Source organism: Leptosomus discolor, chromosome 21 (assembly GCF_034619465.1).
Source record: "Leptosomus discolor isolate bLepDis1 chromosome 21, bLepDis1.hap2, whole genome shotgun sequence".
Classification (NCBI taxonomy): Eukaryota; Metazoa; Chordata; class Aves; order Leptosomiformes; family Leptosomidae; genus Leptosomus; species Leptosomus discolor.
Genome location: NC_141411.1, coordinates 6,101,032 through 6,126,908, shown reverse-complemented (window position 1 = coordinate 6,126,908; position 25,877 = coordinate 6,101,032). Strand labels below are relative to the sequence as shown.

The following is a 25,877-nucleotide window of genomic DNA, read 5'->3' as shown; positions in this document are numbered from 1 at the left end:
GGGGCTGCTGGGACCCGTGGTCTCCTGGGACATGGGGCCGGGGGGGGGGGGGGGGGGGGGGGGGCCACTTCGTGGGTTTTTTCCCCACCGCCGGGATTTGGCAGTCCCAAATTTAGCTGATGGCTGGACACACACACACACACCCCCCCCCGCTCCCAACGATGGGGTGGGGTGGGGGATGAATCACCATGGGAGCAGCCATCCAAAATAGCCGGGGTGAATCACGCTCCCCCAGCGCCTGTTCCTCGCCACCGGCTCCAAAGGGAGACAAATCCCAGCTCCGGCCATTTGGGATGGGGGGCGGGGGGACGGATGGAGGAATTGGCCTCACCCCCACAGCCCCCATCCCGGGGCTGAATGTGCTGCTTTCTGCCCCAAAATGGTGCTGGGGGTGGTTTCACAGCCCAGTTCTGAGCGGTGGGGCTGGGCGGGCAGCAGCGCTCCCACGCTGGCTCATCCCGGTGGTGGGAAGTGCCCGTCCCAACCCAATTTTTTGGACGGAGAAGCCCTGGGAGCGGAAGGGGATGGGGGGGGAAAAGTTGCGTCTCACCCCCTCTTACAGCTCCCCGGGGAGGGGTGCAGGGCTCTGCCCCCCCCCCCCCCCCCCCAGCACAGAGCCACCCAGACGACACCGGGCTGTGGGGCACAAGATGCGGTTTAATGCCACCCCGGGGGGGGGGAAGAACCGGGGCCGAATCCGGACACGGACGTGCAGGGGTGCGGTGGTGCACGGCCCTCGGGGGACCCCCCGCCACGGGCACAGCCCCCCCCGCCGTGGGTGCAACGAGGCTGTTGGCACCCAGGGCCGGGGTGGAGGCACCCACAAAGGGCCCAGTGTGAGGGACAAGAGCCGCCCTGTGCCGCCGGCACAGGGTCATCCCCGGGACGGCCGGGAAGGGCCCGATCCGGCCACAGCCAGGGCACCCTCCCGGCCCCAGGGTGGGGGGACAAGGGTCCCCAGCCCCGCTGGCCGGCGGCGGGAGGAGGGTGCTGGAGGTCCCCGTGGGTGCTCAGGCTCCGGGGTAACTGGGCTGTGCTGGGACGTAGGGCGGAGGCGCTGCGGGGGGAGCGGGACGGGGTGTCAGCCCCTGCGAAGCCACCGTGTGGTGTCCCCCCCCCGCGGGGGACAGGGGGTCCGTGTCCCCCCGCCCAGTGCTCACCTGTGGGGTTGTAGATGGGGGGGCCAGAGGGGTACAGCGGGTACTGGGGGGCAGGGCCGGCCGGCGGGTACATGGCCATGGGGGCGAAACCGGGCTGAGGGGGGATGGGGCCGGCTTTGGGGTCCACAGGGAAGGGGGCTGGGGGGGCAGCAGGGGGGTAGCTGGACAGCGGGATCTCCGGGCCTGCAGGAGAGATGGGGTGGGGGCTGCGGCACCCCCGCGCAGGGATGGACCCCAGTGGTGCCCGGGGGTGTCCGTGGCCCTGGGGAGGGGGTGGGCAGGGGAGACCGGGGGGGCACGGGGGTGATCTCAGCAGCACCCACACCAGTGCCCTCCCCCAGCACCCAAATCCCACCCCCCCCCCGCACCCCAATCCACCCCCCTCCATCCTTTCAGGCCCTCCCCACCTCGCTCCCCCAAATTCCCCCCCCCCCCCCCCCCGTACCTACAGGACCCGTCCTGCCCTCCCCCCATCCCTCCAGATTCCCACCTTGCACCCAAACCCCCCCCCCGCACCCAGACGCCCCCGAAACCTTGCAGGGGGGTGCGGAGGTGCTGCCGGCGCTGGTACAAGTAGCAGCAGGAGCACATGAAGCAGCAGACGATGGTGGTGACGATGGCGATGAAGAGCACGACGGCCGAGGCGATGCCCGCGATGGTCTTGGGGCTGCGGGACACCGCGGGGGCGTGGGGGAGCGGAGCCTGGGAGGGGGCGTCTGGGGCAGACACCCCCCACACACACCCCGCAGGGTACCTGCTTCTCACCCAGTCAAACCAGTGTGCCCCTCGGAGCACCTGCCTGGGTACTGGAGGGACAGGGACCTCCAGGCGAGCACCCAGTGCCCAGCACCCAGTACCAGAGACCAGCACCCAATGCCCAGTACCCAATACAAGTGCCCAGTACCAGTGGCCAGCACCCAGTACTACCGCCCAGCACCCAGTACCAGTGCCCAGCACCCAGCGCCAACACCCAGTACCACTGCCCAGCACCCAGTACCAGTGCCCAGGGCCCAGCACCCAGTATCACCACCCAGCACCAGCACCCAGCACCCAGCATCCAGTACCCAGCACTCAAACACCCAGCACCACTACCCAGTACCCAGTACCAGCACCCAGTACCACTGCTCAGCACCTGGTACCAGTGCCCAGGGACCAGCACCTGGTATCACCACCCAGCACCAGCACCCCGCACCCAGTACCCAGCACCAGCACCCAGTACCCAGCACCCAAACACCCAACACCACTACCCAGCACCCAGCACCAGCACATAGTACCCAGCACCAGCACCCAGTACCAGTGCCCAGGACCCAGCACCCAGTATCACCACCCAGCACCACTGCCCAGTACCCAACCCCTAGCACCCAAACACCCAGTACCACTGCCCAGCACTCAGTACCAGCACCCAAACACCCAACACCACTACCCAGCACCCAGCACCAGCACATAGTACCCAGCACCAGCACCCAGTACCAGTGCCCAGGACCCAGCACCCAGTACTAGCACCCAGTACCACTGCCCAGCACCCAGTACCAGCACCCAAACACCCAGTACCACTGCCCGGCACCCAGTACCAGCACCCAAACACCCAGTACCACTGCCCGGCACCCAGCACCCAGTATCATCACCCAGCGCCCAGGGCCCAATACCCGAAGGCAAGCCCCCAGCCCCCACGGCCGAGGCCCAGCACCCAGCACCCAGCACCCAGCACCCAGCACCCAGCACCCAGCACCCAGGGCTGTGGCCCAGCCCCGGCACCTGAAGGCGAGGCAGTGGCGCTGCTGGCGCTCGGTGAGCAGGCGCAGGGGGTCGCGGCAGCAGTACCGCTGGTGGCACGTGCCGCAGCAGAAGGTGAAGAACTCGCAGTCGAAGCCGGGGTGCCAGGAGCCGTTCCTGTCCACGTACCACAGGCAGTCCTCGCCCCCCGCCGCTGGGGACGGCCACCCGTCACCGGGGCCTCGGGGCACCCCCAGTCCGGCCGCCGTCACCCCCAGTGGGGCCAGCATCGGCCCATGGCCTCCGTTCCCCAACTGCTGTCTCAGAGGGACAGCCCGTACCCCGCTGTGCCCTGCCCTGTGTCACCCCCCGCCCCACTGCAGCCTGTCCCCGTGTCCCCCTGGATCCTGCTCCACTGTGCCCCATGTCCCCCCTGTACCCAGGTCCATCCTGCCCCACGTCCCCCCATACCCTGCTCCACCCTGTCCCCTGTACCCCACTCCATCCTGTCCCCATGTCCCCCAGTCCCCTGCCCCTCTGTACCCCCCATCCCCTGCTCCATCCTGCCCCATGTACCCCCAGACCTCACTCCATTCTGCCCCACATCCCCCTGGATCCTGCTCCATCCTGCCCCATATAACCCCCTTGACCCCGCTCCATCCTGCCCCACATCCCCCTGGATCCTGCTCCATTCTGCCCCACATCCCCCTGGATCCTGCTCCATCCTGACCCATATACCCTCCTCGACCCCACTCCGTCCTATCACACATCCCCAGATCCCACTCCATCCTGACCCACATGTCCCCAGACCCCGCTCCATCCTGCCCCACATCCTTGCGGACCCCACTCCCTCTAACCCAGCCCCCAGCGCCCCCCCTCCGGGGGCTCCAGCGACGCCTCCCAGCTCTATTTCTGGCCGGAGCCACCTGCGCTCCCAGAAATAGCCCCGGGACGAGGCCCAGGGGGCGGCCGGAGGCACCGGCACAGCAGGAAACCACCGGCCTTGGGCTGCTTCCCTCGGGGTTTCCCGCTCACTCCCCAAAAATGGCTTCTCGTAGGGGGTTCATTCCCCTCCCAACGAGACCACAGCAGCTCTGAGCCAAGTGGGGAAACTGAGGCATAGGCCGCTCTCGTAAGGAGCACCCAAATCCCCCGGGGACCAGGATCCCGGCTGGAGCAGCTCCGTCCATGTTGCTCCCGGGTGCAAGTGGCTCTTGGGGACACCCCGAAAGCAGCAAATGGGGTGCAGTACGGGAGAGGGGACAGTGCCCAGTGGGACACGTTGGTGCAAGCCACCCCCGTGCAAAGGGGCCGTGTGCTGGCGCAGGTCACAGTCACAGCTGGTGGCACCGGGTCCCACCCTGGGGTGTCCCATGGTCACAGCTGATGGCACCGGGTCCCAGCCGGTGGCATCAGGTCCCACCCCGGGGTGTCCCATGGTCATACCCGGTGGCACCGGGTCCCACCCTGGGGTATCCCACGGTCACAGCCGGTGGCACCGGCTCCCACCCCGAGGCGCCCCACGGCCACTCCCGGTGGCACCGGCCCCCTCCCCAGGATCCCCCCCCCCCGGTCTCTTACCCAGCGAGGCGGCCACGGCCACCAGCACGGTCCCGGCCAGGGGCCACCCGCTACCGGGGCCGCCGGGCCCCATCTCGGGACCGGGCCCGGGGCCGCCGCTCAGCGCTGCCCGGGGGCGGCTGGGACCGGGCCGGGGGCGGCGGCTGCGGTGCGGCAACGGGGCCGGTGCGGCAGAGCCGTCCCGCTGCGGCGGGGCTGGGGCCGGTGCCGCGGCGCCGGTGGAAGCCCGGGGCCGGTGGGACCCCGCTGCCGCTCCCGGGGCCGCTCCCGGTGCCGGCGGAGCCCGGAGCGGGGCCGGCGCAGGCCCGCAGTGACGCCGCAGCCCGGCGGCGCTCGGTCGCTGCCCGGTGCCCCCCCGCGGCGGCACCTCCCGCCGCAGCCACCGGCCCCGCTCCCCGCCCGCCCCCGCCGGGAGGAGCGGCCCCGCCGGACCCGCGGGCACGGCCGGGCGGGGCTGCTCCGGGGGGGCTCCGGCGGTCGGACGGCGGCCCGGCACGGCCCCCCCCCCCCCGGCACGGCCCCCCCCCCCCCCCCCCCGGCACGGCCCTCCCCCGCGCCACGTTGCTGCCCTTCCCCAACCCCGGCACCCCTCTCCGGCACCCCTTGTTTCCCCTTCCCCGCACCCCATCACTCTGCTCCACCCTGCGCCCCTTCCCCTGCACCCCTTTCCTTCCCCTTCCCCTGCACCCCCTCACCTGCACCCCTTCCCCTGCACCCCTTTCCTTCCCCTTCCCCTGCACCCCATCCCTGCACCCCTTTCCTTCCCCACCCTCGGCACCCTTCCCCTGCACCCCTTCCCCTGCACTCCTCCCCTGCACCCCTCCCCTGCACCCCGTCCCTGCACCCCTTACCTTCCCCACCCCTTCACCCCTCCCCTGAATTCCTTTACTCCCCCACCCCTGCACCCCTCCCCTGCACCCCTTTCCTTCCCCACCCACTGCACCCTCTCTCCTACCCCATCCTTCACCTGCACCCCTTCTCTTCCCCTCCCTTGCACCCCTTATTCCCCCTTCCCCTGCACCCCATCCCATCACCCATCCTTGCACCCCTTCCCCTGCACCCATCCTGTCCACCCCCCCACCCTGCGCCCCTTCCCTTCCCCATCCCCTCGTCGTCCCACCCCGCACCCCCTTGCCCAGCACCCCCACCCCGCCCAGGCCAACGGCTCCCTGGGTGCCCCGGGGTCACCCCATCGCTATCCCGAGCCCACAGAGGCACAGGCTGGACCCCAAACCAGAGGGGCCCGATCCTGGCCGTGCCACTCCAGCACCGGCACAGGGCTGGGGACGGAGGTGACGCGCCCCAAGGGGCTGGCGAGGACCCGAGCACCCCAAGGAGCACCTTTATTAGAGACCGAAGCCCCGAATTGGGGGTCACGGTGACACTGTCAGCACCGGGGTCACGGCGGCACCATCAACATTGGGGTCACGGTGTCGGTGAGGGGACACGGCGGGGGACCCAGCCCCAGCCACCCTGTCCCAGCCCCACACACCCCAGGGGTGCTGGGGGCGTCGCTGTGCCTCCCACTCGTGTCCCCAACACCGGGGGGGGGGGGGGGGGGGCATGGGACGGCCCCATCCCCACTGTCCCTGGGCCAGCCAGGCTGTCCCCCCCCACCCCGGGGTTTTGGGGGGCAGAGGGGCGGGGGGGGTTGTCCCTGCTCACACTTGTGTGACGATCTCGCCGTTCTCAGGCACGTAGACCTGCACGGGCACGCCGTCCGGGGAGCGCCGCAGGACGTGGATCGGGGGCGCCTGCGTGGGAGAAGGAGCCCGTGGGTGCCGGCACCCCACCCCGCGCCGGGGCAGCACCCCAGGGTGCACATCCCGGGGCGGGGGTTTGGCGCAGGGGGGAGGAATATGTTGGCGGGGACACGGCTGCAGGTCCCCACTTGCCCGGCGTGGGCCCCGGTCGTGCCATGGGTGCTGGCCGTCCCGGCACGCCGCACCGGTGTGCCATGGTCTGCTGCAGGCACCCATCCCAGCAGGACCCCCCCAGGTGGAGGGGAGGGAGCCGGTCCCCAAAATGTCTGCAGGGACCCCTTTGCCTAGGGGCACTCTGGCCTTGACCCCGGGACCCGCGTGGGAACCTGGGTCCTGCTGGTGGGACCCTGGGTATGACCGGAGGGACCCACGTGGGACCCCAGTCCTGCCCCAGGGACCCCCTTCGGATCCTGCTCCTCCCCCAGGGACCCTCGCGGGACCCCAGACCCTGCTCATGGGACCATGGACCTGTCCAGAGGGACCCTCAGAGGGTCCCCATTCTGCCCCAAAGGACCTTGAGGGATCTTTGCCCAAGACCTTCACAAGACCCTGGTTCTGGCCGTGGGACCTCCTCAGGACCCCAATCCTGCCTTAGGGACCCTTCTGGGACCCTGGGCCTGTCCCAGGGACCCCCTTAGTACCTGGGCCTGTCCCAGGGACCTTCACCTGTCCTGCCCCAAGGGACCGTCGTGGGACCCCAATTCTTCCCGTTCAGGACCCCAGTTCTCCCCCTGGGACCCACTCAGGACCCTTGTCCTGACCCAAGGGTCCCCTTAGGATCCTGCTCCTGTCCCAAAGACCCTCATGGGACCCCAGGCTTGGCCTGTGGGACCCTGGACTTGCCCAGAGGGACCCTCAAAGTCCTGATCCTGCCCCACAGGACCCTGGTCCTGCTTCAGGGACCTTCATGGGATCCCAGTCCCACCCCAAGGACCCTCATGGGACCCCAATTCTTCCCCATAGACACCCTCAGGACCCCACTCCTGCTCTGGAGACCCGCATGGGACCCCACCAGAGCCACTTGTCCCTGAACTACCTCAGGGCGACAACTCATGTCACCCGGTCACCTGCAGGGCAGCACCCAGGGGGTCCCCATATGGGGATGGGCACCACAGTGCCCCCCACCCTCCCATGTCCCCGCTCCTGTCCCTTCACCGACCGGTCCCCACACCCTACCTGAGCCCGCGGCAGGACTCCCCGGGTGATGGGCACATCCCTGGCGGTCCCACCACGGGGTCCCCGAAAGGCTCCTTGCCGGTCAAGGGAGTGGGGACGGGCACCCCGCAGCCGGGCGCGTTGGTGCCACGACTTGAGCTCCTCGGTCACGGCCGCCTTGGAGAGCCCCCGGCTCCCCGCCGGCGCGTAGTCCTTGAGCGAGGGGGTGCGCACGATGCGGCTGTGCGAGGGCACCAGGCGCTGGTAGCGTAACGGGGCCAGATCCTGCTCGTAGAGGAACGCCGGGGGGCCGGCGGGCGGCAAGAACCGGTGGGCACCCCGGGGGTAGTAACCGGGTTCGGTGAGGGACGGTGGAACTTGGGGGCGCGGGAAGGAGACGTCGGGGCTGCTGCTGCCCGGGGAGGTGGCGTGGGAGACGCTGGAGAGGTCGGAGATGCTGTCGTCGGAGCCGGAGCGATGCGCGGGGCCGGGGGTCGGGATGCAGGAGGTGGGCACCGTCACGGTGTAGTACGTGGGGCGCCGGCGGGGTACGGCACTGCGGCCTCGCGGCTCGCCGGGCTGCCAGCACGCCTCCACCCTGCGGGCAGGAGGGCTGTGGCTGCAGACGGACCCTTCCCCTCGCCGTCCACCCGAAAGTCAAGGCGAGCCAGGGGTCGTGGGGGGCTGAGCACCCCGTGGGTGCAGGGTGCTGCCTCCCCACGGGGTTAGCTCCAGCCTCCTCCCATGGGGTTAGCTCTGTCCTCCCCGTGGGGTCAGCTCCGTCACCTCCACAGGGTTAGCTCCAGCCTCCCCGTGGGATTATCTCCATCCTCTTCCCCATGGACTTATGGCCCTCCCTCACATAGGGCTATCTCCGACCTTCTCCCCACAGGGTTGTCTCCATCCTCCTCCCCATGGGGTTAGGTCCATCCTCTCCATAGGCTTAGCTCCACCTTTCTCCCCATGGGACTATCTCCATCCCCCTCCCCATGGCTTTACTTCCCTCCTCCCCAGGAGGATATTTCCATCCTCCTCCTCATGGAGTTATTTCTATCCTCCTCCCCATGGGTTGAGCTCTGTCTTCTCCATGGAGTTACCTCCAACCTCCTTCCCACGGGTTGAGCTCCATCCTCCCTATGGGGTTATCTCCAACCTCCTCCCCATGGGTTGAGCTCCGTCACCTCCATGGGGTTATCTCCACCCTCCTCCCCATGGGCCGAGCTCCATCCTCCCCACGGAGTTATCTCCAACCTCCTCCCCACAGGTTGAGGTCCATCATCTCCATGAAGTTATCTCCATCCTCCTCCCCACGGGGTTAGTTCCATCCTCCCCTGCAGAAGCCCTTGTCCCCCCTCCCCATGCACAGGACATACCTCAGGGACTGGGACTGTCCCCGCCGGCCGGATGGCTCCGGGGTGCTGGGAGCGCTGGAACCCGCCTGCCGGCACAGCACCAGGGTCCTGATGGGGACGAAGCGGTAGGGAGGGACGTCCCCCACCCTGGGTGCCAGCGAAGCTGCAGGGTCGGGGCTGCCGGGGGCCGAGGGGGTGGCGGGGGCGGCCAGTGGAGACCCGGGGTAACCCCGGGAGCCCCGGGTTTCCCCATCCCCAGGGTCAATGCCAGGTTTTTTGGCCTTCTCGTAGGGTCTGTCGAGGCTGGTCTCCCGCCAGGGGCTGGGGGGGGCCGGCGGGGGCCTTGACCCCTCCTCCTCGGTGGGCTCCTCGGGCGATGGGGACCCCAGCGGGGTCGCAGGTCCTGGTGGCCGCGTCTCCTCTGTGGGAGAGATGGACGGTTGGGATGGAGGGGACACATGGGGGGCACCGTGGTGCGTCCCCCTCCCCGGTCCCTGCAGCCCCCTTACCCTCGACGGCGTCCGACAGGGAGCTCTCGTCGGAGGCGCTGAGCTCTGCGGGGCAGGGGGCGGGTGAGAACGGTGCCGGTGCCGACGCCGGGTGCCAAAATGCTCCCACGGCACCCGCCGCCACCCAGCGCATCCCCGGAGGCCTCCGCTCCCCATCTCCCACGCCGCCTGTCCCGACACGCTCCAGGACGGTGGCGGTACCGGCCAGGCCGGCTTTGCCAAGCTGCGTTGCCGGCGCTGCGGGCAGCTCCCAGCCTGCCCAGGCCGGGCAGGAGGAGGGGTGCTGGGCAGGTTTGGGGGGCACCAGGAGGGAAGGAGCCACTGCCACCACAGCCCCAGTTCCTGGCGGACATGGGAGCCCTGGGAGGGTGGTGGGGATGGAGCCGAGGCACACGCGGGGGTGAGCGGGGACCCGCTTGGGTGGCTGCCACTGGGATGGGGACACGGCAGCCAGGCCAAATCCCGCCACCCACTGGGGTGCAGCTGCTGGGGGTAGAGGACTGGGGGGCAGTGATGGGGTGCAATCAGCAGGGGTGAAGTATTGGGGTGTATTCGTGGGGGTGGACACACCAGAGGTGGTATATCGAGGTGCATGCACTGGGGGCGAAGTTTTGGGGTGCATTCACAAAGGTGCAGCCACCGGGGATGAAGTTTTGGGGTGCACTCACAGGGGATCCCCTATCGGGGTGCATTCCTGAGGGTGCATTCCCATGGAGTATCGGGGGGGGGGGGGGTGCACCAGGGTGCATCCGGCGGGGAGAGCGTATCGGGGTGCTTTCGCTGGGGGTGGGGGGATTGGGGTGCCTTCACGGGGAGAGCATATCGGGGGGCACGCACTAGGGATGGCATTCAGGGGTGCTCCCTGGGGGGTGCATTCACCGGGGATGCAGAATTGGGGTGCACGCACCAGGGATGCCCTATCGGGGAGCATTCACCGAGGCCACACTGCACCCCCTTCTCCCTCCCTGACTTCCAGGGGCCAAACAAGCCGCCCCCAGCCGGGGCAGGGTGGGCACACGGCGGGTGCAGGGGGCTCACCCTCGGCAGCACGGGTTCCACCGCCGGCGGGCAGAGGCCGGCGGCCGGCCAGGAGCCGTCGCTGGTTGAGGACGTTCTCCAGGTCCTTCAGCTTCTGCTCCTCCAGCAGCGCCGCCGTCTGCCGCCGCTTGCGGAGCCGCTTGCTGATGTTCTCCTCTCGGCAGAGGCGCCGGGCGGCCTTGGCGATCTGCAGCTGCAGCGCCAGGTCCCGCTCCAGGGCGCTCAGCGGGTCCTAGGGACGGAGAGGGGGACACACACGTTCGGCACCCCACCACCACCCATCACACCGGCGCGCTAACGGAGGGGGGAGAGGAATTCTCCCATGGGATGGGGAGGGTGGCATCTCCAGTTGATGCTTGGGCATCTGCAAGTGACTCTTGGGCAACTCCAGTTGACGCTGGGGCATCTCCAGTTGACTCTTGGGCATCTCCAGGTGACACTTGGGCAACTCCGGTTGGCTCTTGGGCATCTCTGCTTGACGCTTGGGCATCTCCTGTTGAAGCTTGGGCGACTCCAGTTGACTCTTGGGCATCTCCAGGTGGCACTTGGGCATCTCTGGTTGATGCTTGGGCATCTCCAGCAGCTCCAGGATGGGATGCAGAGGGGTCCCCCCCACCCACCCCAAGGACACCCCTCCCACCCCGTTTGCACCCCGGGGGGACCCCCTCACCGCCCCGCGCAGGACGAGGGTCTCATCCAGCTTGAAGGCAGCACCGATCCTGCGCCGGACCTTGGGGGGTTTCTCGCCGGCTTTCAGGGGGTACTCGCGGGGCAGCGTCCCCGTCAGCTCCTGGGGACAGCACGGGGACGCTGAGCCGCCGTCACGCAGGTGGGGTGGGGGCAGGGTGTCCCCCCCCAGCCCCGCTCACCGCCTCGCGCAGGCAGAGCCGCCGCAGCTCCTGCACGCAGCCCTCCAGCCGGGCCTCCAACGCCTGCTGCTGCCTGCGCCCTGCCTGCGCCCGCTCCTTCGGGGGCGACACGGGGCTGTCGGGGCCTGGGGGGGACACGGATGGACAGACAGACGGATGGACGGACGGAGGGATGGGTGGGCAGATGCCTGCTGAGACCCAGACATCCCACACACAATTGCTCCCCCCCCCCCGCCCCACAAGCCTCCCTGCCTCAGTTTCCCCCTGCCCCAAACCCCAGGGGAAGGAAAAGCTGCCGTGAGCAGCGCCCCCCCCCCTCCCCCCAGCAGCACCCATGGGTGCTCCAGCTCCCCTGGGGCAGCCGTGATTTCCCAGCGCGGGGGGGGACACACACACGACACGACACACGGGGAAGGTTTCGCCCTGACTCAGCCATCCCCGAGCGAAACCCGGCTGAGTCAAAGCCGGTCCAGGGCCCCCCCCCCCCCCCCCAATCCCCTCCCCCGGCCACGCTTGGGTGCCCCCCCAACCCCCCAAACCCGGGGCACCCCCTCGTTTCCCCAACAGCCCCACCCCAAGGAGCTTTTGTGTGTCCCCATGCAGCGAAGCGCCCCGTTCTCAGCCTGCAAGAGCACATGTGAGGGACGGGGGAACCCCAAGACCTCCCCCCCCCCAAAATACACCCCCCCCTCCCCAAGCGCTCACCCGAATGCAGCATGATCCCGCTGTCGGTGTCACTCGCCTCCCCCATGCCAGGCCGGGACCCTACGGGCGACAGCGAGGAGACGCCTTGTCCCCACGCTCCCCCCCGGGCAGCACCCATGGGTGCAGCCCCCCCTGCGCCCCCCCGAACCCTCAGCATCGCCCCGTCCCTCCCGGCCGCTGGCTGGGGCGATGGCGGCGGGTGGCGGCGGGCGAGGCCGTGTTGGCTCTGCCGCTGCCTTCTTGTAGGGCCTACAGTAAACAAAGGGGTGCGAACGCGTGCGGGGCACCGGGGGGCGGGGGGCCTGGGCGAGACCCACCCCTGGGGGCAAAGGTGGTCGGGGTGCGGCGGCGGGGGGGTGGGGAGGGGGACCTTGCTCCCGCCCCAGCCGGTTTCACTGGGCGCCTCTCCCAGTTTTCTTTTCCGGCTGGGCTGGAGGTGGCTCCCGTGGCTGCCGGCCCTGGGAAAGGGGCTCCCCCCCCGGCACCCCGACACCCCCCTGCTCTCGGAGGGGGTGAAAGGGTGGGAGCAGAGCGGGGTGGGGGGGTTGGTCACCCCTGATTTTGCATCGCTTTGGCCCCCGCCGTGCCTCGGTTTCCCCCAGCATAAAACTTGGGGGGGGAAACTGAGGCGGGAAGGGGAAGGGTCCCGAGGGGTCCCCACGGTGGGGCCAGGGCGGCGATGCCTTACCTGGGCGCTCGCCGCCGCCGCCGGCTCTGCTGCGCCCGGGACCCGGGGACGTGTTTGGACTTGAGGCGGAGGGGAGGAGCGGGTGAGCAACACCTTCCCCGCCGCCGGCAGCGGCAGCGCCCGCGCCCGCGCCCGCCCCACGCGCCGCGGCCTCCGCCCCGCGATGGCGGCGACGGCGAAGGCCCGCGCGGCGGCTGGGCACGGCATGGCACCGCGTGGCACGGGGCGAGGTGCGGGGTGGTGGGGAAGAGTGCAGCATGGCATGGCCTGGTGTGGTGTGGTATGGCATGGTATGGTGTGGTGTGGTATGGTATGGTATGGTATGGTATGGTATGGTATGGCATGGCATGACATGGCATGACATGGTATGGTATGGTATGGTAGGGTAGGGTAGGGTAGGGTAGGGTAGGGTATGGTATGGTATGTTACGGTATGGTATGGCACGGTATGGTATATTATGGCATGGTATGGGATGGTATGGGATGGGATGGGATGGGATGGGATGGTACGGCATGGTATGGTATGGTATGGCGTGGTATGGTGTGGTGTGATGTGGTATGGTATGGTATGGTATGGTATGGTATAGTATGGTATGGTATGGTATGGTATGCTATGGCATGGCATGGCATGGCATGGCATGGCATGGTAGGGTAGGGTAGGGTAGGGTATGGTATGTTACGGTATGGTATGGTATGGTATGGTACGGTACGGTACGGTACGGTACGGTACGGTATGGTAGGGTAGGGTAGGGTAGGGTAGGGTATGGTATGTTACGGTATGGCATGGTATGGTATGGTACGGTACGGTACGGTACGGTATGGTACGGTATGGTATGGTATGTTACGGTATGGTATGGCACGGTATGGTATATTATGGCACGGGATGGGATGGGATGGGATGGGATGGGATGGGATGGGATGGGACGGCATGGCATGGCATGGTACGGTATGGTATGGCGTGGTATGGTGTGGTGTGATGTGGTATGGTATGGTATGGCATGGTACGGTATGGTGTGGTGTGGTATGGCGTGGTATGGTATGGTATGGCGTGGTATGGTATGGTGTGGTATGGTATGGATGTTATGGTATGGCGTAGTATGGTGTGGCATGGTATGGTATGGCATGGTGTGGTATGGTATGGCATGCCTTGGGATTGCGTCACATGGCATGGCATGGCATTGCATGTCATGGCATTGTATATCATGGTATGATATGGTATGGTACGGTATGGTACAGTACGGTACGGTATTGTATGGTATGTATGGTATGGTATGGTATGGTATGGTATGGTATGGTATGGTATGGTATGGCACGGTATGGTATGGTACGGTACAGTATGGTATGGTACAGTATGGTGTGGCATGATGTGGCATGCTGTGATATGGTATGACGTGGTATGGTATGGCATTGTATGGCATAGTATGGCATGGCATGGCATGGCGTGGCGTGGCGTGGCGCGGCGTGGCGTGGCGTGGCGTGGCGTGGCGTGGCGTGGTGTGTTACGGCATGGCTTGGTGCAGGTTTGCCCAGCACCCTACAGCATGATGTGGTGCAGTGTGCATTCAAAGGCTGTGGCAGGGGTTGGCACAGCATGGCACAGCATGGCATGGCATGGCACGACATAGTAGGGCACGGTATGACACGGGACGGTCCGGCACAGTACAGCGTGGTTTGGCATGGCACAGCCTGGCGCAGCCTGGTGCACCATGGCACGGTGCAGTGTGGAGGCTCCATCCCCGGTGCTACACGGGGCCAGGCCAAGCACAGGGACACCGTCCCCATCCCCACCACGGCCCGTGGCCGGGGAGCGTCCCCCGAGGTTGGCGTCCCCAGGTGCCGCGGTGGGCAGGGAGCCGAGCCCGGCCGTATGGGCAGGCGGGCGGTGGGCGGCACTGCCGGCACCGTCCCTTCCACCGGAGCAGGTACCCACCGGCAGCTGAGGCAGCCTGTCCTGTCCCTGTCCCCAGGCAGGAGGGGACAGGCGAGGGCAGAGCGTGGCGGTGCCAGAGCAGTGCCAGGCCGTGGGAACGGTGCTGCCGCGGCCGCCGGCGCGGTGCGAGATGAATCAGGGCGGCTGGCGCGGGCGAGGCGGCCACATCCTGAGCTGCTGGCACGGGGCAGGTGGTGGAAAGTGTGTCTCAGCCCCGCGGGACGGTCCCACAGCCCGCAGGGACGGGGACGAAGGGCAGGCTGGGTGCAGGCAGGGGTGCAGGCAGGGGTGCAGGCAGGGGAGGTGCAGGCAGGGGAGGTGCAGGCAGGGGAGTTGCGGCAAGCGTGCAGACGGCACCGGTGCAGGTGGGTGAGATGCAGGCAGGGGTGCGGGCAGGAGAGGTGCGGGCAGGTTGCAGGCAGGGGGCAGGTGAGGGTGCGGGCAGGGGGCAGGCAGGAAGAGCTGCAAGCAGGGCAGGCATAGGGCAGGGGTGCAGGCAGGCGTGCAGGCAGGAGAGGCACAGCAAGCGTGCAGGCAGCACTGGTGCAGGTGGGCGAGATGCAGGCAGGAGAGGTGCAGGGTGCAGGCAGGGCTGCAGGCAAGGTGCAGGCAGGGTGCAGGCAGGGCTGCAGGCAGCAGAGGTGCAGCAAGCGCTCAGGCAGCAAAGCCAGCCCCAGGCAGCTGCAGGCAGGGGTGCAGGCAGCAGCGGTGCCCTGCGCCTCCCCAAAGCCCCCAACACCTTCCCCTCCACCCTCGGCTTCCCAACGTCCCTCCGTGATTTTGGGGGGACACAACACCCCGTCTTTGCCACAGCCGCCACCTGTCCAGCGGCACAAGGGCGGGGGGGGGGGGGGGCCAGGCAGGAACCCCAGCAGCGCTGAAAAAGGGCAGATTTGAGGAAAAAAAAAAAAAGAGGATTTGGAGAAAAAAGGCAGCTTTGGTGATTAAAAAAGGGGGGTTTTCAAAATGTGTCCCTGCGCCGGGCACCGAGCCCCCCCTTCCCCCCCCCCCCTCCGCCAGGCGGGTGGTAAAAACAGCTCAGAGACTAAAATATATCGTGAGTGATAAGGCTAAATTTGTATTAATTGGGATTAAATCGGGATTAAATTGGGATTAAAACCAGGTTCCTGCTCCCGAAGCCATCCCTGATGAAGAGCATCTCAGCGGGGGGGGGGGGGTGTGATGGGGCGGAGGGGGTTTATCCTGTGGTTTATCCTCGGGAATCGCACCGGGACGGTTACGGTGCCCAGCCATAACCCCCTCAGGGTGGGACAGCGGGGACAGCGGTGGCACACGGGGATGCTGGGGAGGCAGGGGGGGGACTCACCACAGGGTGACCCCGTGGGACCCCCGGTACCGGTTGGAGCTCGGTCCCGCTCCTATGCCGGGGGCCGGTGGGGGGTTTGGTCCGGTTCCGGCCACCGAAGAGGAGGCTGGAGTCGGTGGTGGAGGAGGGGGCGGCTGTGCTGGGACCCGTCCCCAGCTTGTGGGGACAGAAGGGACAGCGGGGACGGCAGCGTCCGTCCATCAGGGCGTAGACGAGGGGGTTGACGCAGCTGTTGACGAAGGCCAGGCAGGTGCTGCCGGCCACCACCCACCTCAGGGCCACCTCCTGCCTTTGGGACAGGACCAGCGTCCCCTTGGCGAGGAAGAAGAGCAGGACCTTGCAGGCGTTGAGGGGCAACCAGGAGCAGAGGAAGGCTGCGACGATGGTGACGATGGCGCGGTGGGAACGGCGGACGCCCCTGCCCAGCCGGACGTGCCGCTGGAGCCGGCAGTAGATGGAGCAGTAGCAGAAGGAGATGACCCCCAAGGGCAGGAGGAAGGTGAGGAAGACCATGGCCAGACTGAAGTCCTCTCCGTCTTCATCCCAGCAGTCATCCCCATCCAGCTGCCGGTAGAGCAGGGACGGGGCCCCCAGGAGGAGGGACACTGCCCAGATGACGCCGCAGGTGACGCGGATGTGCCTCCGGGAACCCATCGTCTTGGTGTCCAGCACCTTCTTGATGACCAGGTAGCGCTCCACGCTGAGGGCGGTGAGGAAGAGGATGCTGGAGCAGCGGTTGACGGCGATGGCATAGCTGCTCACCTTGCAGAGCCCTTCCCCGAGCAGCCAGCGGTTCCCCTGCGCCCCCGCCGCCACCCAGAAGGGCAAGGTGCAGACGAAGATGACGTCGGCCACCGCCAGGTTCAGCACAAAGGTGTCCACCATCCTCTTGCCCCCGCTCTTCTTGGCCGTCAGCACGATGACGAAGAGGTTCCCCACGAGGCCGAGGAGGAAGATGAAGGAGTAGAGGATGGGGATGAAGACAGTGGTGAAGAAGACCTCCCACCCAGAGAAGACCTCCCGGTTCCCCGGGAAGGTTATGGTCACGTTGGTCACCGGTGGGTAATCGTAGTCGGCCGAGCCGGCGAGCTCCTCAGGAGCCATGGCGGTGGCCGGGTGCCCTCCGCGGTGGCCGGGTGCCCTCCCCGGTGCCCGGGGCGGTGCTCGCCGCGCCCAGCGGTTGGGTTGTTGATCTGAGATCTGCTCAAAAACAGCGTCTTGCACTTCCTTTCCAACGGGGCAAGGGCTGCGGGGTGGAAGGGCAGGAGGTGAAGCACGTTTAAATTTGGAAACAGCAAAAAAAAAAACAAACCCCAAAACCAAACACGAAACATGAGAAGAAAGAAATCCCCAAAAAAGGAGAGGGGGGAAAGGAAGACCGGGGAGGGGGGGAGGAAGGCTTGGTGCCACCCAGTGATGGCTGAAGGCCTTGGGTGGTCACCAACCTGCATTTGGGCTGGCGGGATCGCCGTTGGGCCCAGCCACCGGCCACCAGCCCGCCCTGCAGCTCTCCCACCGCGTCCGCCCTCCATCCCCGCCGCGCACCATCGGCCCAAGCCAATGACACCCCATCCCTGTCCCTGTCCCTGTCCCTGTCCCTGTCCCTGTCCCTGTCCCCTGGCACATTTGCATCACGAAAACCAGATGAAAGCCTTTATTTTACGGGTGTTTTTTTTCAGAGAGAGCGGGTGCAGGTGCAGGTCGGGGTGAGGACCGTTGCCCGCCGCGTCCCCGTGCCGCCCCCGGCGCTGCCCCGGCTCTGCCAGCTCATTCCAGCCCCCGGCACGTTGGTTCTCACCGCTCTGGGGACGCCGAGGCAGCGGTACCCGCGGCCGCCCCCGACCACGAGCTCTCCCAGAATGACAGCGCCGGGCACCGGTTCCCAGCGCCGGGATGTGCCGAGGATGGGGAGCCCCCGTGTGCCACCGGGGGGGGGGGTCCCAGGGGAGCAGCCCCCGGCTCTGCCAGGCCGGCTCCTGCTCACGTCTGCCAGGCGCCCGGCTCCGCCACCTTCATCTTCCTCAGGCTGTCCCGCACCAGCAGGAACTCGGGGCGAGGGTCTGGATCCGGCCCCGCCGACGCCTCCCGCTCGTGCTGTGGCAAGGGGGAGCCGGGAGGAGCGGCCATGGGTCCCGGTCTGGGTCCCCTTGGCTGTCCCCACCACCCAGCTGTCTCCTGACCTGGGTGTCCCACCCACCTGGGGTCCCTCAGCTGCTTTTCTGGACCCGGCCTTCCTCAACCATCCCCAACCCAGCTCCATCAGCCGTCCCTCCGACCCGGTCACCTCCTGACCTGGGTGTCCCATCAACCCCAGCTCCATCAGCCGTCCCCATGACCTGGTCACCTCCTGACCTGAGTGTCCCATCAAGCCCAGCTCCATCAGCTGTCCCCCCGACCCGATCACCTCCTGATTTGGGTGTCCCATCAACCCCGGCTCCATCAGCCGTCCCCATGACTCGGTCACCTCCTGACCTGGGTGTCCCACCAACCCCAGCTCCATCAGCCGTCCCCATGACCTGGTCACCTCCTGACCTGGGTGTCCCACCAACCCCGGGTCCATCAGCCGTCCCCATGACCTGGCTGCCCTTGACCATCCCTTGACCCACCCCTCCGACACAACCTCCCTCAGCCACCCCCCAAGTCCAGGCTCCCCTGGCTCCTCCCCAACCCAACTGTCCCAACAGCCCGGCCATCACCCAACCGTCCCCATGACCTGGTGTCCCCCAGCCACCCCCAGGGGTCAAACCCCAAATCTGTGGGGCAATGAGGAATGGACGGGGGCTGAAGGGATGGATGGGACAGTGGATGGACAGGGGGATACAGGGATGGATGGATGGATGGTTGGATGGGGAGGTGAAGGCAGAAGGGCTGGGCTGGATGTGAGGACGGAGGGATGGGGGACAGAGGGACGGCACACACCTCCTCAAGCCTCTGGTGGCGTTTCCTCAGCTGCTGCTCCAGGTCGGAGGGGGGTCCCCGCAGCTCCTCCCTCAGCTGCCTCAGCTGCCGGCTCTCCAGCACCCGCGGGAGCTCGGCTCTGTGCCGCGGCAGGAGCCCCCTGTGGGGACGGACGGGCGGACTTCAACAGGGCCACCCCAGCCTGGCCGCCCAGCTGGAGACCACCCCATCCCCACACCCCAGGTCCCAACCCCGCTCACCTGCTGTGGCTGAAGAGGAGCTCCCGGTGCAGCTCCCGGTGGCTCCGGGACTCCCGCATCGGGTTTGGCACCTTCCTGGGCTGGATGAGGCCCTCGTGGACATCAGCGGCCATGTCCGAGGAGAGGACATCGCTCCCGTCACCGTCTGGAGGGATAGCGGGGGTCACCAGGGGATGGGGTCACCAGGGACATGGGTCACCAGGGGATGGGGTCACCAGGGGATGGGGTCACCAGGGACATGGGTCACCAGGGGATGGGGTCACCAGGAGGGCTGTGGTCACTAGTGGGAGAGGGTCACTGGGGATGGGGTCACCACGAGGGATGGGACAACCTGGGACAGGGTCACCAGGGGATGGGGTGACGCTGCCGGGCTCCCTCACCCAGAGCCACACAGCAGCGCAGGGCGAGGACCTGGACACCAGCCCTCGTGTCCCCCAGCCCTGGGGGTCTTGGGGTGTCCCAGCCCAGGGGTCCCCACATGCTGTCCCCCAGCACCTGGCACCTTCCAAGATCCCTGTGTCCAAGTGCCTCTGTCCCCAGGCCACCCGTCATCCTTTGGGGTCCCCATCACCCTTGAGGTCCCCATTGTCCCTGAGGTCCCCATCGCCCCCAAGGTCCCCATCGCCCCCCAGGTCCCCATCACCCGCAGGTCCCACAGCCCCGTCCCCATGCCCTGACGCCGGCAGCACCCACCTGGCACCGTGCTGCTCCTCGGGGCTTTGTCATCACCCTGGCAAAGGCAAAGAGGGGCGACAGAGGGGGACACTTGGCCGGTCCCGGGGGTCTCTGCATCCTCCCTGGGCTGGGGACACAGCGGGGGACACGTCAGGTCCCTGCTCATCACACCCATCCCTCCCAGCCCAGGAGGGGGCACAGCTGTGGGTTCCGTGGGGCTGGACATCCTCTGTCCCCTCATGGCAGTCACCTGTGGGGACCGAGACCCCCCTGGTGTCCCTCCCCGCCAGGAGCTGGGGGCTGGCTGTGGTAGGTGTGTGCAAGGGAAGGAGAGGAGAATGAATATTCTCCACGTTAACTCTGGAACCTAAGGATGGCGAGGGGTCCCCAGGCTGAATGCTGGGGGTAGCACGGGGACAGCCAGATGTTTGCCCTAGGGGCATGTCTCAGCGTGGCCCCTGTTGCCCCCTCCCACCCCCAGCATGGGAGATGGGGGGCCCAGCCCAGGCCTTGGGGGGTGTCCCCATCCCCTGGGTAGCCCAACCAGCCGCCACCACTCACCCTCTTGCTCTGTGACAGCCCCATGTCCCCGATGCCAGCAGTCCTTGTCCCCGTGCCCTGCAGGGCCGGGGACACAGGGACACGGGCCGGGTGCTGCCTCCACCGAGCCCGGCTGATGGCCCCGTGTGCTCTGCCGGTGACGGGGACGGTGATGGTGACGGTGACGGTGGCCCCGCTCCTATCAGCAAAAGCCATTAAGCCCCCGGATTAGCCCTGATGGGCCGAGGGGACAGTGACACGTGTCCTGCACAGGGCTGGTGGCACTGTGCCCACTGCCGCTGCTGGGGTCACTGGTCTTCACTGGGGACACTGGGGTCTGCTGAGGGCACCGGGTCTGTTGGAGGCCCTGGTCTCACTGGGGGCACTGGGGTGTGCTCGGGGCACTGATTTTATTTGGGATACTGGGGTCTGCTGGGGGCACTGGTCCCACTGGATTACGGGGGTTATTGGCAGGGCTGGGGGTTACTGGGGAAACTGGATTGGGGACTGGGGGCACTGGGGATTAAGGGGGGGTGCTGGAAGTTACTGGGTGCATTGGGGGTCATTTGGGAGACAGGGCTTGTGCGGGGGGACTGAGATGGGGACTGGGTGGCACATGGAGTTACTGGGGGACTGGGGGTTACTGGAGGGATTGGGATACTGGAGGTTATCAGGGAGCACTGGGTAACTGGCAAGACTGGTGGTTACTGGGAGAGATGGGGTGGGGACTGGGTGCTATGGGGGGATGGGGGTTATGGGAGGCTGGGAGTTACTGGGGAATCTGGGTGTCACTGGGGGCTGAGATAGGGACTGGTTGCACCGGGGGGGGGGGGGGGGGGGGGCGGTTACTGGAAGGACTGGGATGAGGACTGGGTGCACAGGGCTGAGCGCACTGGGTGCACACGTAGTTCCTGGGCGCACTGGGGGTTAGTGGGAACCGGGTGCACTGGGGCTGGTGGGACGAGTACTGGGCGATACTGGTGTTACGCCCCCACCCCACCCCATAGGCGCTCGATTGAGGCCGCCTGCTCCCGCAGGCCGGTTCGATTTCCCCGCCTGGCGGTTCGGCCGTCGGCTGGCCGCGCCTGGCGCCAATCGGCACGCGACTGGCCGCGCCTGCGTGTTCCGGTGTCGCGTTGGCCACGGAGGGGGAAGGGGCCCCGCGCATGCGCAGCGCCGCCGGGCCCGGGAGCGCTGGGGGCAGCCCCCGCCGCCGCCATGACCAACGGTGAGGGGCGGGGGGGGGCACCGGGGACCCCCGGCGGCGGGCACGGCTGCTCGGGCACCGCGGGGTTCCCCGGGGCGGGGACGGGAGTGACCGACCACTCGGGCGCCGGGTGGCTGGGGCGGGGGGAGCTGGGAGGCCGCGGTCCCCCTGGCGGGGGGGGCTTGGGAGTCGGGGTCCCCCTTGGGGGGGAGGCCTGGGTTCCTCTTGGGGGGGGGGGAGCTGGGAGGGCGGGGTCCCCCTGGAGGGGGGGGGGGAGGAGAAGGAGCTGGGACCCCTGGATCCCCCTTGAGTGGGGGGAGCTGCAAAGTCTGGGTCCCCCTTTGGTGGGGGGGAGCTGTGAGGCCTGGATCCCCCTGGGGGGTGGGGGAGCTGGGGGAGTGGGGTCCTCTTTAGGTGGGGGGAGCTGGGACCCCTGGATACCCCTTGGGGGTGGGGGAGCTGGGAGGTCTGGGTCCCCCTTGGGTAGGGGGAGCTGGGAGGGCGGGGTCCCCCTTGAGGGGGGAGGAGCTGGGACCCCTGGATCCCCCTTGAGTGGGGGGAGCTGCGAAGTCTGGGTCCCCCTTGGGGCAGCTGGGACCCCCCCTTTGGTGGGAGGGAGCTGGGGGGCCTGGGTCCCCCTTGGGGGTGGGGGAGCTGGGGGGCCTGGGTCCCGCTTGGGGGGGGGGGGAGCTGGGAGGGCGGGGTCGCCTTGGGCAGGGGGGAGCTGGGACCCCCCTTTGGTGAGAGGAGCTGGAACCCTTGGATCCCTCTTGAGTGGGGGGAGCTGGGAGAGTGGGGTCCCCCTTGGGGGGGGAGCTGGGACCCCCCTTTGGTGGGGGGGAGCTGGGACCCCTGGATTCCTCTTGGGTAGGGGGAGCTGGGAGGGCAGGGTCCCCTTTGGGGGTGGGGGGGAGCTGGTACCCCTGGATCCCCGTTGGTGGTGGGGGACGCTCGGGCCCCTGGGTCCCCGGGCAGGGGGAGCTGGGAGGGCGGGGGTCCCCCTTGATGGGGGACGAGCTGGGAGGTTCGGATCCTTTGCGGGGCTGAAACTGGGAGCCCTGTTCCCCTGTAAGGAGAGCGCTGGGACGCCTGGGTTCCCCCAGGCGGGGGAGAGCTTGGCGGCTGGTGTCCTTGGGGGGGGGGGGCTGAAGCTGGGGGGCCGGGGTGCCCGTGGGGTGCCCGTGGGGTGCCCCCGGCCCCACCGAAGCCCCCCTCCCCGCAGTGTACTCACTGGACGGGCTGCTGGTGTTCGGGCTGCTGCTGGTGTGCACCTGCGCCTACCTGCGGAAGGTGCCGCGGCTGCGGGCCTGGCTGCTCGGCGAGAAGCGCGGCGTCTGGGGCGTCTTCTACAAGGGTGAGGCTGGGGGGGGGACACGGGGGGGGGGGCTCGCCCGAACCCCTGGGGCACCCCCTGCCCCCCCCCCCCCCCCCCCCCAGCTTAACGCACCCCCCTCCCCCCCACTGCTCTTACCCCGCAGCCGCCGTCATCGGCACCCGGCTGCACGCCGCCGTGTCCGTGTCCTGCGTCCTCATGGCCTTCTACGTCCTGGTGGTGAAGTGACCCCGCGGGGACCCGCCGGCGGCGGCGGCACCGACCACCGGAGACCTCGGTACGGACCCCGGCCGCCACCCCGCCACCCGCCCGGACCCTGCCTGCGGTGACCCCGGGGAGCTGCCATGGCCCGGCACCCTGCTTGAGCCCACCTCGGCGGGGCCGGGCGGCGACGGGTGCCCCCTCCTGGGCCGGCGACGGGTGCACCCCCCTGGAGCAGCAACGAGTGCCCCCCCCACCCGGGCCGGCGACGGGTGCCCCCGGGCCGGCGACGGGTGCCCCCGGGCCGGCGATGGGTGCTCCCAGGCCAGCGGCGGTTGCACCTCGCCCCGGGCCAGCAACGGGTGCCCCCCCCCCGGACTAGCGACAGGTGCCCCCCGCCCCGGGCCGGCGACGGGTGCCCCCCCCCGGGCCAGCGACGGGTGCCCCCCCCCCGGACTAGCGACGGGTGCCCCAACCCCCGGACTAGCGACGGGTGCCCCAGCCCCCGGACTAGCGACGGGTGCCCCCGGGGCCGGCGATGGGTGCCACCAGACCAGCGACACGTGCCCCCGGGCCACCTCTCAGCCGTTGGAAAGGGCGTTCGTTCCGAGCGGACGGGCAAGGGGCTGGGGGAACCGGCCCCCCCCCCCCCGGTGGGCGGGGAGACCCGGCCGTGCCCCGGGAGCGCCGTGTCCCGACGCCGAACACTGTGTCCCGCCAGGGGCGGGCAGAGCCCCCCCTCACCCCTGCGAGCGGGTGGGGTCCCTCTGCCGGGGGTGTCGTGTGTGTGTCCCCTCCTCCCCGGTGCTGCGGGGGTTGTGACACACCCCCCCCCCGGTTTGTCAATGCTGGAGCACGACGTGCAAATAAAGTGGGGGTTCCCCGGCGGGCAGCGGTGGCTCCCTGGGGGGGGGGGGGGGGGAGGGTGGGGGGGGGGGGGCTCCTGCCGCAGGGGGCCGACAGGGGGGGTGCAGGGGTGCTCCTGCCCCACGGGGCTCGCGGTGGGGGGGTGTGCAGGGGGAGTTCCCGCCCCACGGGGCTGGCGGGGGGGCTCTGTGTACACACACACACCCCCCCCCCCTCTCACCCCACCCCCCCCCCCCCACCACCCCCCTCACACACCCCCCCCACACACACACACCCATCCACTCCCCCCCCCCCGGGGGGTGAGCGTTCAAAGCGTGCGCGTCACGTGCCTCTGGAGCGCGCGAGGGCGCGCGTGTGGGGCTGCGCACGCCCCGCGGAGGGGGCGTGGCCCTTGCACACGCGTGTGTGCAAAGGGGGGGTGGGAGGTGGGGGGTGGGGGATGTGGGCGGGTCCTCCCGCCGCCAGGGGGCGCGCTGAGGCGGGGGCGGGGCCTGCGCCGCGATCTTCCCGGCGCGCCGCGCGCGGCCGCGCTATAAAATGGCGGCGCGGGGAGGGGGCGGGGGGCGGCGGCGGTGCGTGCGTGCGCGTGTGTGTCCGTCCGTCTGTCTGTCTGCGTGCGTGTGTCTGTCTGTGGGCGCGGGTGCGTGTGCAAGGCGGGTGTGTGGGCGTGCGAGGAGGGGGCGCGGGTGCGCCAGCCGCCCCCCGTTCCTTTATTTTACACGTTGATCTTATTCGATCGGCCGGGCCGGGCCGGGCCGAGGTGAGAAGAGCGGCGCCGCGAAGCCCCCGGGCGCTGTGCGGCGGCCAGCGGCGGGCGGGATGAGTCGATCAGATAGGCGAGGCCGCGGCCGCTGAGCGCCCTGCGATTCTGACCCGCCGCCGGGCCCGGCCCGCCCCGCCCCGGGGCCTGGCCCGCCTCCGCCTCCGGTCACGCGTGGGAGCGCCGCCCCGGGCCCGGTCACGCCGTGCCGCGCGTGGGAGCTCGGCTCCGGGGGCCCCCCCCCCCCCCCCCCCGGCGCTGGGGTGCGCAGGAGCTTTGCACCAGGCCTTGCCGGCTGCGTGTGAGCTGTGCGCGGGGCTCCGCCAGGCGTGCAAGGGCTGTGCGCCAGGCCCTGCCAGCGCCGTGCAACGCGTGTGAGCTGCGCACGGGGCTCCCCCAGCCCTGCGACGTGCAAGGGCTTCGCACAAGGCTCTGCCAGCGCTGTGCAGCGCGTGTGAGCTTTGCATGGGGCTGTGCCAGCCCCGTGCAACAAGTGTGAGCTTCGCACAAGGCTCTGCCAGCCCCGTGCAGCGCGTGTGAGCTTTGCATGGGGCTGTGCCAGCCCCGTGCAACAAGTGTGAGCTTCGCACAAGGCTCTGCCAGCGCCGTGCAACGCGTGTGAGCTGCGCACGGGGCTCCCCCAGCCCTGCGACGTGCAAGGGCTGTGCACGAGGCCTCGCAAGCCCCGTGCAACGTGCGTGAGCCGCGCACAAGGCCGTGCAAGCCCCGCCCCGCGCAGCAGCTGGGCAGAAGGCCGTGCAAACTCGGTGCCACACACACGAGCTTTACACGGGACCGTGCCAGACCTGCAGCGTGCGAGGCCCTACGAGCAGCGTGCAACGTGTGTGTGAGCTGCACACGGGGCTCCCCCTGCACTGCGACGTGCGAGGGCTTTGCACAAGGCTCTGCCGGCCCCGTGCAACACGTGTGAGCTTCACACGGGGCCGTGCCAGCCCCGTGCAACACGTGTGAGCTTCGCACGGGGCCGTGCCAGCCCCGTGCAACACGTGTGAGCTTCACATGGGGCCGTGCCAGCCCCGTGCAACACGTGTGAGCTTCACACGGGGCCGTGCCAGCCCCGTGCAACACGTGTGAGCTTCACATGGGGCTGTGCCAGCCCCGTGCAACACGTGTGAGCTTCGCACGGGGCCGTGCCAGCCTTGTGCAACACGTGTGAGCTTCACACGGGGCCGTGCCAGCCTTGTGCAACACGTGTGAGCTTCGCACGGGGCCGTGCCAGCCCCACGCAGGGTTTGTGCAGGCCTTGTGGCCACACGGGCCCCACCTGCGAGTGTCACACGTGGCCGTGCAAGCCCCGTGCAAGGGGTGGGAGCACTGTGCAGGGTG

The 25,877-nt window shown here is 68.7% G+C and overlaps 4 protein-coding genes and 1 non-coding gene across 7 annotated transcripts; 2 read left to right on the top strand and 3 right to left on the bottom strand.

The window, feature by feature from the left end:
• Positions 1 to 1,010: 1,010 nt before the first annotated feature.
• Positions 1,011 to 4,527, bottom strand: SHISA4 (shisa family member 4). The gene is made up of 5 exons (XM_086476640.1): positions 4,455 to 4,527; positions 2,916 to 3,087; positions 1,694 to 1,827; positions 1,161 to 1,343; positions 1,011 to 1,057 (listed from the first exon to the last, which is right to left on the bottom strand). Exons 1-5 carry the CDS (start codon positions 4,525 to 4,527, stop codon positions 1,011 to 1,013), a joined length of 609 nt encoding a protein of 202 aa, XP_086332766.1.
• Positions 4,528 to 6,115: 1,588 nt separating this feature from the next.
• INAVA (innate immunity activator) lies at positions 6,116 to 11,969 on the bottom strand. Of its 3 annotated transcripts, XM_086476628.1 has the most exons (9): positions 11,846 to 11,969; positions 11,141 to 11,265; positions 10,942 to 11,061; positions 10,279 to 10,503; positions 9,234 to 9,276; positions 8,746 to 9,145; positions 7,394 to 7,970; positions 7,183 to 7,185; positions 6,116 to 6,208 (listed from the first exon to the last, which is right to left on the bottom strand). In XM_086476628.1, exons 1-9 carry the CDS (start codon positions 11,961 to 11,963, stop codon positions 6,116 to 6,118), a joined length of 1,704 nt encoding a protein of 567 aa, XP_086332754.1. In that variant the 5' UTR covers positions 11,964 to 11,969. The 3 variants fall into 3 exon arrangements, with proteins under 3 accessions (XP_086332754.1, XP_086332752.1, XP_086332753.1); XM_086476626.1 differs by lacking the exon at positions 7,183 to 7,185 and having other exon boundaries at positions 9,234 to 9,278; positions 10,272 to 10,503; positions 11,846 to 11,963; XM_086476627.1 differs by lacking the exons at positions 7,183 to 7,185; positions 9,234 to 9,276 and having other exon boundaries at positions 10,272 to 10,503; positions 11,846 to 11,891.
• A 3,754-nt stretch (positions 11,970 to 15,723) lies between these two features.
• GPR25 (G protein-coupled receptor 25) lies at positions 15,724 to 16,893 on the bottom strand. The gene has a single exon (XM_086476523.1). It carries the CDS (start codon positions 16,891 to 16,893, stop codon positions 15,724 to 15,726), a length of 1,170 nt encoding a protein of 389 aa, XP_086332649.1.
• Positions 16,894 to 21,377: 4,484 nt separating this feature from the next.
• LOC147414011 (protein kish-B) lies at positions 21,378 to 22,930 on the top strand. The gene is made up of 3 exons (XM_086476654.1): positions 21,378 to 21,390; positions 22,592 to 22,723; positions 22,848 to 22,930. The coding sequence occupies exons 1-3, from the start codon at positions 21,381 to 21,383 to the stop codon at positions 22,928 to 22,930; spliced, it is 225 nt and encodes a 74-aa protein (XP_086332780.1). The 5' UTR covers positions 21,378 to 21,380.
• A 1,418-nt stretch (positions 22,931 to 24,348) lies between these two features.
• LOC147414010 (small Cajal body-specific RNA 2) lies at positions 24,349 to 24,647 on the top strand. Its single transcript, XR_015184004.1, has one exon.
• Positions 24,648 to 25,877: the final 1,230 nt, after the last annotated feature.

Excerpts from the sequence above, each read along its gene's own strand:
- SHISA4 (XM_086476640.1), bottom strand. The coding sequence starts at position 4,527 with ATGGGGCCCGGCGGCCCCGGTAGCGGGTGGCCCCTGGCCGGGACCGTG. Across the intron at positions 1,344-1,693 it reads CCTCCGCACCCCCCTGCAAG|GCCCGGAGATCCCGCTGTCC; the intron begins GTTTCGGGGGCG and ends TCTCTCCTGCAG. Across the intron at positions 1,058-1,160 it reads CCCCATCTACAACCCCACAG|CGCCTCCGCCCTACGTCCCA; the intron begins GTGAGCACTGGG and ends CTCCCCCCGCAG.
- GPR25 (XM_086476523.1), bottom strand. The coding sequence starts at position 16,893 with ATGGCTCCTGAGGAGCTCGCCGGCTCGGCCGACTACGATTACCCACCG.
- LOC147414011 (XM_086476654.1), top strand. Across the intron at positions 22,724-22,847 it reads CTGGGGCGTCTTCTACAAGG|CCGCCGTCATCGGCACCCGG; the intron begins GTGAGGCTGGGG and ends CTTACCCCGCAG.
- INAVA (XM_086476626.1), bottom strand. The coding sequence starts at position 11,963 with ATGGGTGCTGCCCGGGGGGGAGCGTGGGGACAAGGCGTCTCCTCGCTG. Across the intron at positions 7,971-8,745 it reads GGACAGTCCCAGTCCCTGAG|GGTGGAGGCGTGCTGGCAGC; the intron begins GTATGTCCTGTG and ends TCCTGCCCGCAG. Across the intron at positions 6,209-7,393 it reads GAGTCCTGCCGCGGGCTCAG|GCGCCCCCGATCCACGTCCT; the intron begins GTAGGGTGTGGG and ends TCTCCCACGCAG.